Source organism: Ceratotherium simum, chromosome 30 (assembly GCF_057802395.1).
Source record: "Ceratotherium simum simum isolate JZ-2026a chromosome 30, ASM5780239v1, whole genome shotgun sequence".
NCBI classification, from domain to species: Eukaryota; Metazoa; Chordata; class Mammalia; order Perissodactyla; family Rhinocerotidae; genus Ceratotherium; species Ceratotherium simum.
The window spans coordinates 1992460-2008993 of record NC_141929.1 but is presented as its reverse complement, the minus strand read 5'-3'; the positions used below and the strand labels follow the sequence as shown (position 1 = coordinate 2008993).

The 16534-nt window shown below is 48.2% G+C and overlaps 1 protein-coding gene across 3 annotated transcripts in view; it reads left to right on the top strand.

Annotated features, from left to right (window-relative positions):
- Positions 1-16534, top strand: part of ZC3H18 (zinc finger CCCH-type containing 18) — a 64378-nt gene that overhangs the window by 36340 nt on the left and 11504 nt on the right. For all 3 annotated transcript variants that reach the window (XM_087419809.1, XM_087419810.1, XM_087419811.1), the window contains one exon: positions 15643-15834. In XM_087419809.1, coding sequence (XP_087275935.1) covers positions 15643-15834 — 192 coding nt within the window. The remainder of the gene's footprint in view (positions 1-15642; positions 15835-16534) is intronic.

Genomic DNA, 16534 nt, shown 5'->3' with positions numbered 1-16534 from the left:
TTACTGTCCTTCCTTTTAATTCTAGCTATTCTCGTTGGTATAAAGTGGTATCTCACTGGTTCTGATTTGCATCTCCCTGGTGAGCAGTGGTGGTGAGCATCCTTTTGTGTGCTGATTGGCCATGTGTATATTTTCTTTGGAGAAATTTCTACTCAGATCTTTTGCCCATTTTTCAGTTTGGTTGTCTTTTTTTGTGAGGAAGATCAGCCCTGAGCTAACATCCATGCCAATCCTCCTCTTTTTTTTTTGCTGAGGAAGACTGGCCCTGAGCTAACACCTGTGCCCATCTTCCTCCACTTGTATGTGGTACGCCACCACAGCATGGCTTGACAAGTGGTGCGTCGGTGCGTGCCCAGGATCCGAACCTGGGCCACCAGCAACGAGTGCACACCCTTAACCACTACACCATGGGGCCGGCCCCTTGGTTGTCTTTATTATTGGGTTGTAAGTGTTCTTTGTGAGTTCTAGATACAAGTCCCTTATCAGGTATGATTTCGCATACATTCTCCCTTTCTGTAGGTTGTCGTTTCACTTCCTTGATGATGTCCGTTTTCTTTTTTTTTTTAAGGGAAAGCCTCTTTAACTCCCCCGCCCCCTGGCTTTATTGAGGTACAGTTGACATATAACATTATGTAAGTTTAAGGTGTGCAGTGTATGATTTGATACTTGTATATATTGCAAAACAGTTACCACAATAAGGTTAGTTAATAGCAACATCTCCCCACATGATTACATTTTGTGTGTGTGTAGTGAGAACATTTAAGTTCTGCACTCTTAGCAGTTTTCAGGTGTATATACAGTATTGTTAACTCTGGTCACCATGCTGCACATTAGATCCCCAGAATGTATTTACCTTACAACTGGAAATTTGTACCATTTGACCAACATCTCCCCGTTTTCCCCACCCCCTAGCATTTGGCAACCACCATTCTACCCTGTTTTTCTCAGTTTGGCTTTTTTAGATTCCACGTAATAAGTGAGATCATGCAATGAGAGTCTTACTCTGTCTGACTTATTTCACTTAGCATAATACCCTCAGGGTCCATCCATATTGTTGCAAATGGCATGATGTCCTTTTTTATGGCTGAGTAATATTCCATTGTATATACAGTCATAGATTGCTTGACAACAGGGAATGTGTTCTGAGAAATGTTTCGTTAGGCAATTTTGTCATTGTGCAACCATCATAGAGTATACTGAAGGAGAACAAAATTTGTCAACCTAAAATGTATCTCTTTAACATGAGGATTATTTTAGACTGATTATTTTTAAGAAACGAAAGACTCAAAGTTTTTCTTGTTACCTCCCCCTTAACTGCCTAAAAGAATTCAGATAAAAAAAGCTGTGTCTTAGGGCTGGCCCCGTGGCTTAGTGGTTAAGTGCGCGCGCTCCGCTGCTGGCAGCCCAGGTTCAGATCCCGGTCACAGACCGACGCACCGCTTGTCTGGCCATGCTGAGGCCCCGTCCCACATACAGCAACTAGAAGGATGTGCAACTATGACATACACCTATCTACTGGGGCTTTGGGGGAAAAAACGAGGAGGACAGGCAATAGATGTTAGCTCAGAGCCGGTCTTCCTCAGCAAAAAGAGGAGGATTGGCATGGATGTTAGCTCAGGGCTGATCTTCCTCACAAAAAAAAAAAAAACCTGTCTCAGGAAGCAAGCTATCACCTTAGCATAATATGAACTAGGTGGAAGACAGGGAGGAAGCTAGAAAAGCCTGTCTGCTGGGCTCCCCTCTATGTTCTTCTGTTTCTGTGTGGCCAAACACACACTTGTTTTCCAAAAGTTTGCTCCTTTTCACCTAGCTGTGAGTAGCCTTCCTTCCCTTTGAAGTCTCTGACTCCCCCCACCCCCAACATCTTCTTTGTCTTTAGCTGAGGATGGTATTTAAGGTGAGGGCTCAGGCCATTTTGGCGAGTTACCCGGTTTTCCTGGGTTTCTCCCAGGTATACATGTTATTAATCTTTTGTTTGTTTTTCTCCTGTTAATCTGTCTCGTGTCAATTTAATTCTTAGACCAGCCAGAAGAACCTACAAGGGTAAAGGAAAATTTCTTTCTCCCCTACAGTACTTATACAAACCTAGATGATATAGCCTAGAACACACGGAGGCTATATGGTAATAACCTTATGGGACCACCATCGTATATGCAGTCCATCGTTGACTGAAATGTCATTATGTGACACATGACTCTGTCTCCCACAGCTTCTTTGTCCATTCCTCTGTGGACACTTAACAGTGTTTGCAAGTCTTGACTAGTGAGAAAAATGCTGCAGTGAACACGGGGGTGCAGATATCTCTTTGATAGTGATCTCATTTTCTTTGGATAAATACCCAGAAATGGGATTGCTGAATCGTATGGTTATTCTATTTTTAGCTTTTTGAGGAACCTCCATACTATATTCCATAGTGGCTGCACCAGTTTACATTCCCACCAACGATGCACAAGGGTTCCCTTTTCTCCACATCCTCACCAGCACTTGTTATTCTTTTTGATGAAAGCAGTTCTGACAGGTGTGAGGTGATATCTCATTGTGGTTTTCATTTGCATTTCTGTGATGATGGGTGATGCTGAGCATCTATTCATACACCCATTGACCATCTGTATGTCTTTGAAAAAATATCTGTTCATCTGCTTTGCTCACTTTTTAATTGAATTATTTGGAGGGGCCGGCCCAGTGGCATAGCAGTGAAGTTCAGGCACTCCGCTTCAGCGGCCCGGGGTTCGCCCGTTCGGATACTGGGTGCAGACCTATGCACCGCTCATCCAGCCCTGCCGAGGCAGTGTCCCACATAGAGCAACTAGAAGGATATACAGCTATGACATACAACTATCTGCTGGGGCTTTGGGGAGAAGAAAGAGAAAAAGGAAGAAGGTTGGCAACACACGTTAGCTCAGGGCCAATCTTCCTCAAAAAAAAAAAATCAGTAATTGAATTATTTGTTTTTTTTGCTGTTGTATAAGTTCCTTATATATATTGGATATTAACTCCGTATCGGCTACATGGTTTGCAAGTGTTTCCTCCCATTTGGTAGGTTGCCTTTTCGTTTTGTTGATGGTTTCTGTTGCTGCGCAGAAGCTTTGTAGTTGGATGTGGTCCCACTTGTTTATTTTTGCTTTTGTTGCCTTTGCTTTTGATGTTATATCCAAAAATCCTTGCCAAGACCAACATCAAGGACCATTTGCTCTCAATTTTCTTCTAGGAGTTTTATAGTTTCAAGTCTTACATTTGAGTCTTCAACCCATTTCGAGTTTATTTTTGTGAGTGGTGTAAGATAGGGTCCATTTTCCTTCTTTCGCATGTGAATATCCAGTCTTTCCAGCTCCATATATTGAAGAGACTGTCCTTTCTCCATTGAATATTCGTGGCTCCCTTGTCAAATATTAGTTGACCATGTATATGTGGGTTTATTTCTGGGCTTTCTGTTCTGTTACGTTGGTCTATGTGTCTGTTTTTTATGCCAGTACCATACTGTTTTGATTACTGTAGGTTCGTAATATAGCTTGAAATCAGGGAACGTGATGCCTCCAGCTTTGTTCTTTCTCAGGATTGCTTTGGCTATTTGGGGTCTTTTGTGGTTTCACACAAATTTTAGCGTTGTTTTTTCTATTTCTGTGAAAAATGCCATTGGAATTTTGATAAGGATTGCATTGAGTGTGTAGAGATGGCTTTGGATAGTATGGACATTTTAACAATATTAATTCTTCCAGTCCGTGAGCACGGAATATCTTTCCATTTATTTGTGTCTTCAGTTTCTTTCCTCAGTGTCTTATAGTTTTCAGTGTACAGGTCTTTCACTCCCTTGGTTAAATTTATTCCTAGGTATTTTATTCTTTTTGACTCAATTGCAAATGGGATTGTTGTCTTTGTTTCTTTTTCAGATAGTTTGTTGTTAGTGTATAGAACCACAGCTGGGTTTTGTACATTGGTTTTTGTATTCTGCAAATTTTCTGCATTCGTTGATTGGTTCTCACAGTGTTTGGTGGGTGAAACCAGACCCTCGTCCCCATATCTTATCCTTTTGGTTGGACAAGCTGCTTTGCTGTGTACAGTTGTGTTTCTGACGGTAGATGTCAGGATTGGAGTCTTCCGTTTTGAGGTTATTTATGGCTGCAGCGGGACACCTAGTTTGTGTAAGTGCCACTTCTGACCGTCTTCATTCTCTGGGTTGCAATGAATTGACCTCCCTAAATTTGCTGTTTATTTTCATTCTTTCCTAACATTGGGCAAAGTAATGTTCTCAAAGAACATTCAGAGTAAATCCCATGTTTTAGATGCACTGAGAGTTTATTCTTTAAAACACGCTTTGATGACAAATCTTTTTGTTACAGTAATCACTCTTGCACTCTTTCAGTTATTTTGATGTTTACATACTCCTTTGAATGGAAAAGCCTGATTCTGACTTTCTGTTGTTGGTCCCTTTGAAGCTCCTTTTTGATAGAAGCCCTTTCCCCTAAGCTGCACAGCATTTCCAACCCCAGTCCTGGGGCTGCGGTCCCCACAGGAGCACTGCTGGGAGGATGAGGCCCAGCGCCCTTCTGCTTATGCCCACCTCTGTGGTTCATCAGATGCGGCCAGGCCCAGCCTCTGCTCAAATCCCACCCCTGAGAGAGGTCGCCCCTCTCACTTCTGTCCCCCCACCCTGCCTTATTCCTCATAGCTCTTCTCACCCCCTGACATCATACGACTTGTTCACTCATCTGTTGGCATCTGTTGTCCTTCTAGAATGTAATCCCCTGGAGGGCACTGCGGTCTCAGAACATTTGCTGGATGCTGTGAGTAGTGCATTCGGTCGCAGCCTGCATTTTGACCTTATGTGACACAACGAATGTTGTAGGATTGACAAAATTACAGACTGAGTTCTGCAGACAGAACTAGCTCAGTCTGCTTTCCATATTGATAAAATGGCTGTTCTCATGCATATCCAGATCCTTGGTCCTTAGACACAAGAAGAGACACAAGGTCCAGGTCAGAGCATCACTCTCCCCGTGTGACTCCATGGGTTCCTGAATCACATCAGGAAGTCCACTTTCATGGTTTTGTGGTTTACAAGCATATTTACTATGCCCACAAACCCCCTTCACCAGCCCCTACTAACATGTCCTGCTTGTTTCCAAGAAGCCAAGCAACTCTTCCAAGTCAAGGGTCTATATTTCCAGCTCTGGGACACTTATACACGCACGAGTGTGGTTTGAGAGTGCATATTGGAGGGTGGCCGCACAGGTCAGCTGTGCTTCCCTGCTCATGACTAAGCCAGGAACAGGACGGCGTATACAAGACGCCATCTCATCTGGTCCTCATTCCCATTTCCACTGCTGCTGACCCTACCAGAGGAAGTGTGGCATGAATCCACAAAGAGGGTTTTAAAGGCCGTAGATCAGGCAGCAGATCACTGTGGAGAACAGCCTCCACTCCCTCCGTTTACACAGCCAGAGATTCTCAAGTGAGGAGGGAGGTCAGTGTCAGGTTCAGGAGACAGGACTGAGTGAGCCCTTCCTAAAATCAGATGTAGCTTTTCTGCTCTCCCAGCGGTTTCTGGCCTGGTTTGTCTCCTGCTGTTGGGCTCAGTCCTCCTCTTTTCTTCCTGGAACTCTCACATGCGCTCCTGTGGACCTGCACCCCCAGCACCTGCTGCCACCAGCATAGGTGGGGCACTCCCTGTCAGTCGGTCTGGACTCAGCCTGTCTCACTGGTGCTAGGGAGTCCTGAACCCCAGCTTTGATTGCCCTGGCTGGAACCCTGCCAGCACGCTACCAGAGCAGAATTTCCAGCACAGTCCTCCAATTTCCTCTTCCTTGGATCAGCCAGAGCTGGCATGCCCGCTTGTTCAGGAGGTGGCTGAATTTCCCTGCGGTAAAACGTTATATGATCTCCCTTTGATAGTAGCCTTTATTTATTTAGCTTTTGACAGGTTGGGAATTTTTCATCAGCAGCTGCACAGAAATAACTTCTCACCTCAAACAGAAGAATGATGTAGGGGCCGGCCCCGTTGTGTAGCGGTTAAGTGCCCGCGCTCTGCTGCTGGCGGCCCAGGTTCGGATCCCGGGCGCACACCGATGCACCGCTTGTCAGGCCATGCTGTGGCGGCATCCCACATAAAGTGGAGGAAGATGGGCATGAATGTTAGCTCAGGGCCAGTCTTCCTCAGCAAAAAGAAGAGGATTGGCATGGATGTTAGCTCAGGGCTGATCTTCCTCACAAGGAAAAAAAAAAAAAGAATGATGTAACTCCATCCAGGAAGAGCCTCAAGAAGCTTTTATCTTCATCCACTGTCTGAGGGACTCTGTACAGTGAGGCAGAATCTACACTGGGAATGTTACTTGCAGGGTCCAGGGGACATAAATTGGAGTAGATGGTGATAAACTTTAATAAAGTATGGTGGTTGTGTTTCATCTGCAACCAGCAAGAGCTCTTTAAACCCAGACACCTCGTTAGCCAGGAGCAGAAGGCACAGGCGTGCAGCGGGGTGAGCCATGGGTGCTGACTGGTGCCATGTGCCAGCAGGATACCAGGGGCTCCCTTCTTTTTACCTGCCACTGTCAGCCCTCTTGCCTGCGGTTCTCCCTCACCTGCCCAAGCTGTGCCACTCTCAGACAGGTAATGGGTGACTGTCTTTTGTCGAATGGCTACCTCAGGAATCCCTTGTCAGCTTTTCTCTTGACCTTGTGGGCTCGATGCAGTGTTACTGTGTTTAGAGATTGCGTCACTCTCTTGGTCCAGGTTTTCCTGTGGTAGTTATGCCTTTTGAGGCCTCCTGTCCACTCCTACATCGGGGCTATTTTTAGACTAAAAAATTCTGTAGAATACATCAGTGCAAACAGGGGAAACCCCTTTTGTGAAACCTCGTCCTGGTCTTTATAGCCAAGCCAGTGGGGTGTGCTGTACTGGGTGGGGCCGAGGCAGGTAATTGGGATGTTGTTTGGCATGGGCAAATTAATTTCATTCTAGGTAGACATAGTAATTGAGACCTTCCTGGAGGAATTGCCAGACTACCTCTTATCTTTACAGGTGTTGACTAAATACTCCGATGTACATTTGAGGTTTGGTGCTCCTTGGGGGTGAAGTGGCAGACTTCTCATTTCCGAGGAGATCCACTGAATCCTCACAGAGGAGCACTGTTCCCACCGCTTCCTCACACTCACTGAAGCCTAGACGTTTCCCGACGGGGTTCTCGGCCGTCTCAGGGGGCCCACGCCCCATGCGGGCTATCAGTGCGAGTGCTTGGCAGGCTGTCGCTTCGCCCTCAGACCTGCTCTGGCGCGAGCGTGCTGACCTGCATATCTCCAGTGTGAGGTACACTAGGGGTCTCGGCAGGTTGGGGGTGGGTGAGCATACATTGCCTTCTTCAGAGGATTTTGTGACTCCCCACTTTTGCAAACAATCCCTGTCAGGTTTCCCTCCTGACTCTGCTCCCTCCCTGTCTTCTGGGGCACAGCTGCTGCTCCCCCGGCCTAGCCCAGTGCTCAGGCCAGCGGGGCTTGGCTTCCTCTCTGCTGGGTCTCCAGCAGCGCTGGCTCATCACCACTTTTCAGTGCTGCCCCGTTGGTGTCCATATCTTACATGGCGGAATCCACTGATGTCATGAATGTGACCATGCCGAGTTGTGATTGCTTGTGTCTAGACCCCTGTGGTAGTGTCGCACGCCTTTGCTGCCCCTGAATGTGTCGGGTAACCACACCCGGACGGCCGCCAGCAGCCACGCGGGATGTGCGTGCCCCGGAAGCAGGACGGTGCCGTCTCTTGAACGCTGCGCGATGGGCAGGTCGCCCCGGCCTCCCGCTCCACTCCCAGCTCTGTCGTCACACTCAATGCTCCCTGAGGAGCCAGCGCTTGGAGATGGCTCAGAGGGGCTCCTCAGCACTTTGGCTTGCCATTAAGACAGCCACTGACCTTTCTACTGCTGCACAAGACAGTTGCCTGCGAATTTAATAAACCTCCTTCTGCCTTTCTGAGCTTTCATTTGAATCCATCCTGGGCATGGCCTAATTGCTTGTCTCTAGAAAGTCATTGTACCCAGGGCATTTTCGAGGAAAAGTGGATCTTGTTTTTTAAATTCTTGACTACTTACCCACTGAATTGTCCAGAAGTTGCCTGACTGTTTGAGAAAGATGAAAAGAGAGATAAATAGTGGTCTCTCGGGCCGGCCCTGTGGCTTAGCGGTTAAGTGCGCGCACTCCGCTGCTGGTGGCCCGGGTTCGGATCCCGGGCACAGACTGACGCACCGCTTGTCCGGCCATGCTGAGGCTGCGTCCCACATACAGCAACTAGAAGGATGTGCAGCTATGACATACAACTATCTACTGGGGCTTTGGGGGAAAAAAATAAAATAAAATAAAAAATAGTGGTCTCTCATGTATGCATATCTAAGTATAGACATCTGGCGTCAACAGGAATTAGGTAAATACAGATTAATACAAATACAGTCATGAATTAGAAACAAGTATTGTTGAGTCTATTGAAACATGACTCTCTACAGTTATAGCTGTGTATTCAGTGTGGGGAGCCACAGGTGAGAAGTGGAAAAATGATAAAAAGAACCTAAGATAATGTCAGTAGTCTTGGAAATGTCAGAAAATGTGTTTGAATGACAAGCCCTCACCATTGAAACAGCAAGTCTTAATGACACTTGCCCCACTTGAAACAGTACAGGTTTTTCTTCTTTCTTTTCCCCAGAAATTAAAGTGTGGGTAGGTGGGAACACACATGTCGCCTTAGTTAGTGGTTACATTTCTCTCAGGTTACCTTGCTTGTGATTGAGTTCAATCAAATACATTTTCAAAATCTGTGGATTGAAGTGGCGGGTCTGCATCCCCAGTGCCCTCACCAGGGAGAGCCAGTCTGTCTTGCCTCACCTTCTCAAGCCTCCCTTGGAAGAACTGTCGTCACGATTGCAGCCCTTCCTGTGCAGAGGGCTAGGTCCTCAGGCCTCGGAAAGCCTTGCTCCATCAGAGGCCATCAGTCAGGACCGGCTCGGGCTCCTAGAACTGTCAGGGTTCTGGGGTCTGCTCTATGCCTTGTTGATTGCCCTTGGCATGTGTTGCAGGCCTTCTGCTAGGTCCTGTGGGGGTCACAAAGTTGAGAAACGTGAATAGGAGAAAGAATTCTATCACATTTCTTATTTTCCCTAAGAGAGGGCCAAACAGCGTGGTGGAGGCTGTAGGAGGGTTATAGCCAGCTGAATGGATCATAAAAAGGAAATGTAGTTCTGGACAGGGAACACATGGGACTTCCACGAGAGGCGGGTATTCTGCGGGGAGGGACTGATTGCCAGGCTCAGGGTTTCTTCAGCTGGCAGGCGTCCACCCAGGCGTGGCAGGAACAGGAGGGTGCTTGTGGTGCGTCCCCTGATGTGTGTGCAGGAAGGGATGCTGCTGGCATTGGGAGCCGCTCGGTGTCCACAGTGGGCTGGGCGGAGGGGCCCACCCAGAAGTCCAGGAGAGAGGCATGGCAGCCCCGAGCCAGCACATGGGGACACGGGGACTGCAGTCAGGACCCCTGTGGGCGGTTTCTGTGCAGTTTTAGGAGAGGTGAGCGGAGCACAGGTCTTTTGTTTTGTGCTCCACAAAGGTTCTGAGTATAATAGTAAAGACCTGCTGTGGAGGGTGTTGTGAGCTGTTCCAGAAACGCACATGAGCAAGTGCAGTCGGGAAGAAACCATGTGCTTCTATCCCCTTCTCCCGGATCTCTGTCAGATATTGAACCTTGCAATTTTAGAAGAGATCTTCATCCTTTTTATCTTTTTTATCTTTGACCCCAAACTTGGAGCTGCTCAGGTCGGAGTTTCCAGACAATCTTGCATCATGGGCACCTCACACCTCTCGCCACTGATGTCAGAGAGTTGACTGAGGGCCCTTTGTTGTGTTTGTGTGTGACAGTCATCACAGGTACAGTACAGCTGGCCTTTGCTCCTTGGAGTCTCTTTCCTGTGGCCTTGAGCAAAGGATCAGGTGCTGGGAAGATAAGATTGTGTCTAGCTGCCGTGGGGAAGGTACTTCCTCCGTCACAGGTTACTGGAAGTTTCTTTCCCCTCTCTGTTTAGAAGTGTGTATGCAAATTCCAAATCTGTTCTGCCAGCTTTTGATGCTCGTGCTCCTGACTGAGGTCCTCGCTCCCCAGCTGTCTCCATTCACGCTGGGTCCTCCCATCCATGTCTTCAGATTGCACACAGTGGGCTTTAGTGGGTGCCTGTGTGGAGAAGGGTGGCAAGCCTGTCAGTGTCATGGTTGGTTGGTTTGTCTTCCTGATTTTCCAGGTCTCGTTAGGCTCTCCTCTGGGTGCTGCCATTCAGTGAGAGAAGGGCTTTGGCCTCAGGTGTCTTGGGCTCTCTCAGAAAGCAGAAGTCTGGCCCTACTTCTCTGCTATCAGCTCGAGGCACCAGCATGACTCCAGCCCCACAGCCGGAGAGCAAACCTGTCTGGCCACCTTGGACCAAGGTCCTGGGCTCCATGGTCAGAGGTGCTGATCTCCTCCAGGATTTCCAGAGGACATCAGCCTATGCCCTGTTCTCTGGTTATTGTTCCCTTACTAACTGGGTCGTTTTTAGTCTACTGATGGGTGAAGGACGCCTGCTTCCTGCTGTCCCCAATGGTGGTGAGCTCAAAGCGAGTTGAGGACTGACATCAGCGGCAGTGTGCTCTTTGTGAGCCACTTTGCACTCAGTGCCTTAGGTCAGTGGGCGGGGCTCCTTTCCTCTCCTCTGAGGTCCCCATGAGAGATGAGAACAAGTCACTAAGAGCAGTCTTTAGTAAAATTCCTAAGAGTATGTACTCATCGACAGTAGTAAGAGATTTTCTTGGGGCCGGCCTGGTGGCTTAGCAGTTAAGTGCGAGCGCTCTGCTACTGGCGGCCCGGGTTCGGATCCTGGGCGCGCACCAACGCACCGCTCGTTTGGCCATGCTAAGGCAGCGTCCCACATACGGCAACTAGAAGGATGTGCAACTGTGACATACAACTATCTACTGGGCTTTGGGGAGAAAAAGGAGGAGGATTGGCAATAGATGTTAGCTCAGGGCCGGTCTTCCTCAGCAAAAAGAAGAGGATTGGCGTGGATGTGAGCTCGGGGCTGATCTTCCTCACAAAAAAAAAAAGAGATTTTCTTTACAGAAATGGAAAAAAGTTTTAAATAACATTTGAGATGTTTTTTATAATAAATGTAAAACATGAAAATTCAGGAAGCTTTGGAACTCTCTCTGAAAACAGAGAGAGAAGTAAGGAGAAAAGATGGCCTGGAGTGACTGCTGCTGTTCCACGTGGGCCACACGCCCAGACACCCCACAGGGTGCATCGGGGGCCAGAGCGGCTGGGAGCTGGCCGATGTTGCTTTCCCTCCTGTTCCCAATGTTATGTGGGTATTTTCCCCAAATGGAATTTTTAATGAACTCTTTACAGATGATTCATTCAGTCATTTTTCCCAAAACATCTGCCATTAAAATTGATGATTTAAGTTTTACATCCAAGTCTGAAACCTTTTCTTCCTGGTTGGGTCCCCAAATCTGGGGACAGAAACCAGCTGGGGTTCAGCTTGTTAATATTTGGATTTGGCAGTCTCCAGAAGCGGCTTGTTACACAGCATGATCCCTGAACTTATTTTGTTCTTGGGCCGCTTGCAGGATTTTCTATATCCAGGTACCACCTATATACTAGTTATTTATATTTTTTTTTATTATTTTCACTTTTTTTTTTTTTTTTTTTTTGTGAGGAAGATCAGCCCTGAGCTAACATCCATGCTTATCCTCCTCTTTTTGCTGAGGAAGACCGGCTCTGAGCTAACATCTATTGCCAATCTTCCTCCTTTTTTTCCCCAAAGCCCCAGTAGATAGTTGTACATCATAGTTGCACATCCTACTAGTTGCTGTATGTGGGATGCAGCCTCAGCATGGCCGGAGAAGCGGTGCGTCGGTGCACGCCCGGGATCCGAACCTGGGCCGCCAATCGTGGAGCGTGCGCACTTAACCGCTAAGCCACGGGGCCAGCCCTGTTTTCACTTTTTAAACTAAAATACATTTTAAAAGGAAATTTTACATCATTTCCGTAAAGCAAACACCAGATCATTTGTCCTAGTGAGTCACTGTAAAGTCAAAAATAAAAAGGATTGTCTGCATACTAATTAAAATTAGGACCCCAGTTTGCCACACTTTGGGGAACACGACTGCTGAATGGAATCCCTTGTTTCCTGCGGTCACTACCCAGCCTAGTACCAGCCCTTCAGAGGGAAGGTGGTGCTGGCTGTCAGCTCCTGCTGCGTAGGGCTGGCTCTGGGTGAGGGGGTGTTCAGGCCCGTCATGGCACCAGCCAAGAGAATGAGAGGCTTTGGGGCACCTTCAGCCTTCTTTCTGGCACTGTTAAAGGAGCTAGCTTTTAAAACCCGCAGTCTTATCTCCAGAGTGAGTGAAGGCTTCTTCCTGGTGAGGAAGTGTTGACCGTCGGAAACTGTGGAGGCCTGTGCTGGCTGCTTGCTTCTCTGTGGCCTCAAGTGGTTTTCTTTTCATGCTGTGGTGGGGGCAGGGTCCCCATGGCTACAGCAAGAACTTCAGTCCTGTTATGGCTGCATCATGAATCACTCCTTGGATTTCCGCCTCTTTCCCTCTCCCTGTGTTAGAAGGGCTGCAGGTTGACAGAGCTGGGCCGTTCTGATGACTAATGAGAAACCTGGTGACCCAGGAGCTCCATTTCCTGTTGCAGGTTTAGGTGACAGTGACCCAGGAAGTGTGAAGGTGAAAGCAGCTCCCAGACTGCCTGGGACAGGCCGGGGCTGTCCAGCAGCTTCACTGCCTTCCTGGACTGCTTTTCCAAAGGACACGCTTAGGAGCTGATGTGGCAATAGCTCTCGGGGTTTGGGGCTGAGATAACAGGGATTTTATGCCTCAATTTAGTGTGTCCTTGGGGCAGTTTTAAACATGGGGTGTTGGTCCTGGTAGGCGTGAAACTTGCTGGTTGGTAGATTGACTGATTAAACAGTTCAGAAAATATCAACAGGTAATGGTTTTTAAATGTTATGATGTAATGTAACTAGATGCTGCTCACAGCAAAGCCAGGTATAAACCAAGATGCTGAGATGCTGGTGGTGGAGAATCCACAGTAACTGAAAATCAACCCCAAAAAGGCAGGAGCTTTTATGAAGAAAACTATTATCCTTTGCTGACACCCATAAAAGAAGACATGAAGAAATGGCAAGATGCTGTTAATAAGTGTCATAACATTCTACTGCAAAGCCCAGTGGGACTAGGGGAGCAGAGTCTGACAGTGTTGCTAAAGTTCTTCCGTAGGTAAACATAGGCAGGGATGTACCAAGAAATCTTTGAAATTTAAGAGTACTGGGAATTTTAACTATGTTGTGGACTTGTCTGCAGATACAAATTTAGAATGAGAGTAGGTAGATTAATGGTGAGCAGAGCTCGTGAGCACCACCCCTCCCCCAGAGTAAGAATTTATATATATCACAGGTGTCCTCACATCACACACCATTCAGGAAGGAGAAGCTAGTTGGCCAGAACTGCGGGGATGATCATCAGGGAAGGGGTGTGGGTCTTCCCCTTGTGCTGGACCGTATGTGCCAGATACTAATTCCAAGCACACCAAAGAGTGGGGTTTAAAAAAAAAGAAAGAAAGAAACTCTAGATCAACTGGAAGCAAATGCAGTGACTGTGACTTTCAATGGAGAGGGCTCTGTAAGCCTAAAAGAAACTACAAGGAGAGGTTGATTTGACAACTGAAAGTGCCGACCACCACCACCAACAAACACAATTCACAGCGGATAGCCTGGGGAAATACAGGATAGTGAAGGGTTCTAGTCCTTCGTATATGAAGAGCTCACTGGCCAAGAACGAGGCAGACCACCAAAACTCCCGGGTAGCCAGGAAGCCCGGAGGATGGAGCCTTCCAGCCTTCGAGGACCACTGGCAACAAGCAGGAGCTGTTTCCGTGTACGCAGTTGCCAGGATTGGGGCTTATTTTTGTCTGGGTGGTGCTTACGGTCTTTCCCTGTAACACAGGAACCCAGAATCCTTGAGAGTGAGGTCAGTGGGAACCTCACACTGCTGGGTGAGTCACTTGGTTTCACTTTCGGGGAAAATAATGGACAACATACCAAGAACCTATAAAATGCTCATCTCCTTTGACCCACTGATTCCACTTCTTAGGAATTTGTCCTTAAGAAGACAAGATGTCCATTAAGATTTATTTGTAAAGGGTCATTTTCATGGTATTATTTTTTTTAAGTTAGAAATAGCTAACAGTATGGAAATGTTCAGATGGTGTAACACGTGGCAGTGAATTATCACACAGTCAAGACCACGTGTCCACAGATGGACCATGTAAGAAGAGAGAGTCCCCTTGCCAACCAAGCAGTCCGCAGGCAGGTCCCAGTTCTGTTCAAAGTGAGTGTGAGTGCACGCATGAGTGTTCATTGTGGAAAAGAAAAGAAAGATAGGGAGGGAACGCAGAGATGCAGGCATTGGCTGTCCTCAGAGAGCGAGATGACAGGATTTTTATGTTCTTGTTTCTACTTTCTGTATTTTCTCAAAATTTTAAATGAACTTATATGAATTTTTAATTAGTAAAAACACATATCGAAAGGCCGGCAGAAGCCTTCGCATTAAACTGCTGTTAGTGGTTCTGGGCCCCTGCACTTAGGCTGTTTTGTGGGGGGAGGTGTTTTGGTTTGTGGGGTGTTTCTGTGGGGCACAGGGCACCTTGGCTTGGTGCTCAGCCTCCCTCTCAAGCGCTGCTGAGCTCCCTGCTCCCACCGTTTGTCCACCCTGAGCTCCTGGGGAGGGTGGTGGGCTCAGATGATCGAGACTCAGTTGATGGCTACCTCCCTATGCCCCCTTGGAGGAGGGCTCCTGAGTTCTTCTGCTGGCTGGTCTGTTGGCCACTGCAGAGTGTGGCCTTCACATGAAGGCCTTGATCTCATCTGCCCACCTGTAATCACAGCGTGTGCAGCCTCGCTGGGATTTGGGAGAAATTGCTCGTCGGGCCTCACATGTTCTCTCACTAAACCCGCTAGCCCTCAGTCTTGACACTTGCAGTCAATGGCTGTTCTGTGGGTGCCCCTGTGACCTCTGGGCTGCTCACTCCTCTCTCTCTGGGGGTTTCATCAGGATGTTCTCTGGGTGAATGAAACCCATCTCTTTAAACCTAAGTCATAGAACAAAGGAAATGTTTAAAGACTTGGGTTGATAATTCACAAACTTTCTAATGCATTTGAAAACAAAAGTACTTCATTACCCTGTAATTTCGTAAGTGTTTATCATGCACCCACTGGGTGCTGGCTCTAGAGAGAGCGTGTTGGATGAGGCCAGCTCTGTCTCTGTCTTCCCCAGAGCTCGCGGGGTGATGGGGAAGGTAGGAATTCAGTACGTACCAGTATGGTAGGTGCTGAGAAGGAGAAAGATGGAGTTCCTCTGAAAAAGCTGCATGTGCGTGGAACCATTTGTGGAGAGCACTGCGAGTCTGGTTCAAGATGAGCTGTGTTGTGAGTGGAGTACCTACTGCCTCTTGTACAGGACCCTTTAGTTTCTAGGCGTTCCTAAATAAGCCAGTCCTGTCACAGTCCTCACCTCGCAGTTCCTCTCACCAAACAGCAGGGCTGTCAAATGGAAGGTGGCCCAAGAGTTGCTAATAGCTCTGTGATTTTAGCCGTCAAGCTGAGCCACCAAAGAAGGAGGTCGCCTCTGCAGGGCCCCAGGTGAAGCGAGCTGACGAGTGGAAGGACCCTTGGCGCCGGTCCAAGTCTCCCAAGAAGAAACTTGGGGTGTCAGTCTCCCCTAGCCGGGCACGGAGGCGTCGAAAAACGTCAGCCTCGTCGGCCTCAGCCTCCAACTCCTCCAGGTAAGGAGGCCGTGGCTCTGAACAGCTGCTCCGCAAACCGCAGGAGCACTGCACCGTCGCTGCCTGAGGACAAGTCAGTAGGGCTAAGCAGGCATGGTTTGTCCCCCAGAGATTTGCTGAGTGACTGTGGGGCACTAGAGCACCAACGGCAAAGCAGACGGACGGTGGAGACTCGGTGGGGCTTCACATAGCCCCAAATAAACACCAGGTCAGCCAGGACACAGGTGGTCCAGAATGGAGCACAGGCCTGGCCTGCGAGCCAGGGAGGGGGCAGCACTGGCCTGAGTTGCTCTGGGAGAGACGCCGTGAGGCCAAAGAGCAGAAGAAGGGCTTGAGCCCCATCATCTGGTCAGTCTGTCCATTTCTCCTATGAGTTTCATTAGCAGCTCAGAAACTTCTGTGCACACTGGGTCTGAACAGCCGAGTGAGGATGGTGGGTGGTGAGAGCTGAGTCTCCTTGCCAGAGATACGAGTACAGACGGGAACAGGGCGCCAGGAGGAGCCTGCGGTGTTAAAGGGCCCAGAGGGGTCAAGTGTGGGCTCAGGGTTCACTGCGTGCACAGGTAGACCGAGAGAGAAGTACACATGCGGGTGGGACACACTCACCTACACACATGGTGCACACGCCCTGGCTCTGTCCACCGAGGGCCCAGGAGCTGTCACCCCGCAACAGTGAGCACACCAGCTTTCAGGTTCTAAA